Here is a 2,741-nt window from a genome sequence, read left to right as displayed (position 1 = left end):
AGCATCTAACCTTGACCGAGCTTTCAAAACAAGATCTCCCAACCATTACCATTAAAGCCCTTGTCGCCTACCTTCGGGGAAGCGCCGGGCTCCTTAAACTGGTGAGGTTCATGCGGTAGCACCGGGGGTGTTGGGGTAATGAGCCAATCCTGGCCTAAATCCTATGACCCATAGCGTGCTACATTGCGGGGCCTTACCAATATAGAATAGAAATTAAACATGCCATTTACATTTGTAACATACATTATTTACAGATGAAAAACAGACCCGTTAATGTATTGGTTGAACTGACGTCGACTGTAGCTTTGTGGGCAGAATACGAAGAATATCTGCGATCGCAAGGCAAGCTATGAATTTTATTTAAAACTATATTTTTGTGTTAAATCCCATTTTAACTTGCACTAAAATCGCTATATCCTGTCCTTTTGTTTAAAATAATTTGAAATTTTTTGTTACCATAACTAAAGACACAAATAAGGTTGTTACTAATATTAATTTGCAGAGATATTGGATACGGAGCATCCCCCACTGCCACCCAAACAAAGAGATGACTCTGTTTCATTGAAGCTTAGAGGAACTACGGATTATCTTGGAAGTTGGAACGCCGTCATCTTCATGTGCACGCCAATGTAACAAAGTTATCCATATTTAAAATCGAATTGAATTGAATTGAATTGAATGTAAATTCATATTTAAAATCATGCATTAGCGGTTAATTTATCATATATAGTAGGGTGGGGGAGACATCTTTAGCACATAATATCCAAACTTTTCATTCTATTTTCCAGTCTCATTTGGTAGTAAACAAAGAACATTCAAAGAATTATAAAAGCGTATCCTCACGACTCCCATAGACCGTTGTTAATTGTTTAAAACACGATTATGAATCTTAGGACATTTGGATATTATGTGCTAAAGGTGTCCCATCTTTCCTCACCCTACTATATACCATAAAAATAACCGAAACGTCGTGACTCGTAAAAGCGCACCCACTCGCATGCTACAACTCTGCACTGCCAGTCACCAAAAAATTTGACAGTTAAACAAATGTTTTGTATTAGCTTTGACAATATGGATGTTATGATGGACGTTGGTTTATACATCAGCGATCTCAGTTTTCAAGATTCCCTTCAGATGTTGTTGATGACGGGTCCACAGCAATCTGCTGAGCTGAAACTAGCGTTGGACATGGTTTGTAAAAATATGTACATTAGGATGGGGCAAGATGGGACACAAAGCAAAAAAAAACAATATTTACAAAAATAAAGTATATGGCCGTCATTCTATCATTTAATAGGTATTTGTTGTACAAGATTTAAAAATAATGTCCCGTATTACCCCCATGTCCCATCTTACCCCACCCATTATACAGCTAATATAGAAAACCATGTGTATTTTTAGTGTATTATCATTCATCTATTACATTTTTGTTTTAAAGATGGTTTATGTTTCAATAAACGACTTTTTATGTTTTAAAATTAGGCAACACGTATGTATTGCTATTGTTTCGATATAATTATTAAACGCAAATCTGTCAACATGTTGGTGCGTGCATGTAACCCAGAGGTAATGGGCTTAAGGCTCGTCACTGCTACCATTCTTGTCATGTGTGTCTTTGGGAAAGACACTTAGTGGCAATTGCTCCAACCCAGTGGTCACTAATGGGTTGTCCAAATTATTAGCCACGTAAAATAACCATTTACTTTCCTGTAGGATTACAAAAATGTTACCTAACCCTCGTATTTTTCGGCAGGAACAAGCAAAGACGTCGAAACTAGCTGACACTTTGGCAGAACTTGAAAAAGAGAATCAAAAAGCTGAGACCATTGTATTTTCTATGATTCCAAAAGAAATTGCGGTCAGGCTGAAGAAGGGAGAAAGTGCCGTCAGCATTGCAGAGGTAAAATTTTGTCATTTGTCATCATTTAGGAAAAGAAATTTAATTTGTTTTTAACTGTAAGCGTGTTTTAACATCTGTTGTTTTGTTGCTATATCCCGTTTTTGGTTTAAAATATGTTTAAATCTTCGCTACCGTAATCGAAGAGAAAAATAAAGTTATTATTATTATTTTTTTTCATTTTGTAAAGTTTCACACTACTGTTCTTTAAAAAAAAAAATATTAAGATTCCGATTAATATTGAAATTTTTTTTACAGGTGTTTGAAAATGTTACAGTCCTTTTCAGTGATGTGGTTGGTTTTACAAACATTTGCACACGAATAACACCAATGGAGGTTATCGCTATACTGAACAAGATATACACTGTGTTCGACACCCTGTCTGAAAGGTATATAATAGAATGTAATCATAAGACTTTTTGTATAAAGTTGGACAGCAATATAAACGCATAAATGAATGTAACTTACTTTATCCTTGCCTGGCTGAAAAACGACAGTCGTTATAACACAGATGTTCATATACCTCGTGCCAGCTTTCGAGTTACCATGTATATTACTTTTTTACTTTTTAAATGGCACTCTTTTTACACTTTTTGCCCATAGTGTGGGTAAAACAACTATTGTTTTTCCATTGATTTCTATCTCTTTGTTTTTTAAATAACATGTTCTTAAATGAATGAATGTAACATGCTTTATCCTGGCATTGCCAAAAACGAGTCATTATAACACGAGTGTTCTCTTTCATACACTTCCACCTGACGAGTTAATGTGTGGCTGATAATTTGAACAACCTATTAGTGACCACCGGGTTTGAGCAATTGCCGTTAATGTCTGCCCAGGAAAA

General features: G+C 35.6%; 1 protein-coding gene across 1 annotated transcript; it reads left to right on the top strand.

The window, feature by feature from the left end:
- Positions 1-254: 254 nt before the first annotated feature.
- LOC101242172 (soluble guanylate cyclase 88E-like) lies at positions 255-2,286 on the top strand (the record flags this gene model as incomplete). Its single annotated transcript, XM_026839724.1, has 5 exons — positions 255-342; positions 503-629; positions 1,062-1,191; positions 1,754-1,900; positions 2,156-2,286. Coding segments are annotated over exons 1-5 (623 nt in total), but the record flags the coding sequence as incomplete, so codon positions are not given.
- Between the last annotated feature and the right edge of the window lie 455 nt (positions 2,287-2,741).

This window comes from Ciona intestinalis, unplaced genomic scaffold, assembly GCF_000224145.3.
Source record: "Ciona intestinalis unplaced genomic scaffold, KH HT000806.1, whole genome shotgun sequence".
Lineage (NCBI taxonomy): Eukaryota > Metazoa > Chordata > Ascidiacea > Phlebobranchia > Cionidae > Ciona > Ciona intestinalis.
Note: the sequence above shows the minus strand (reverse complement) of the source record. Positions and strands in the feature narration are given on the sequence as shown.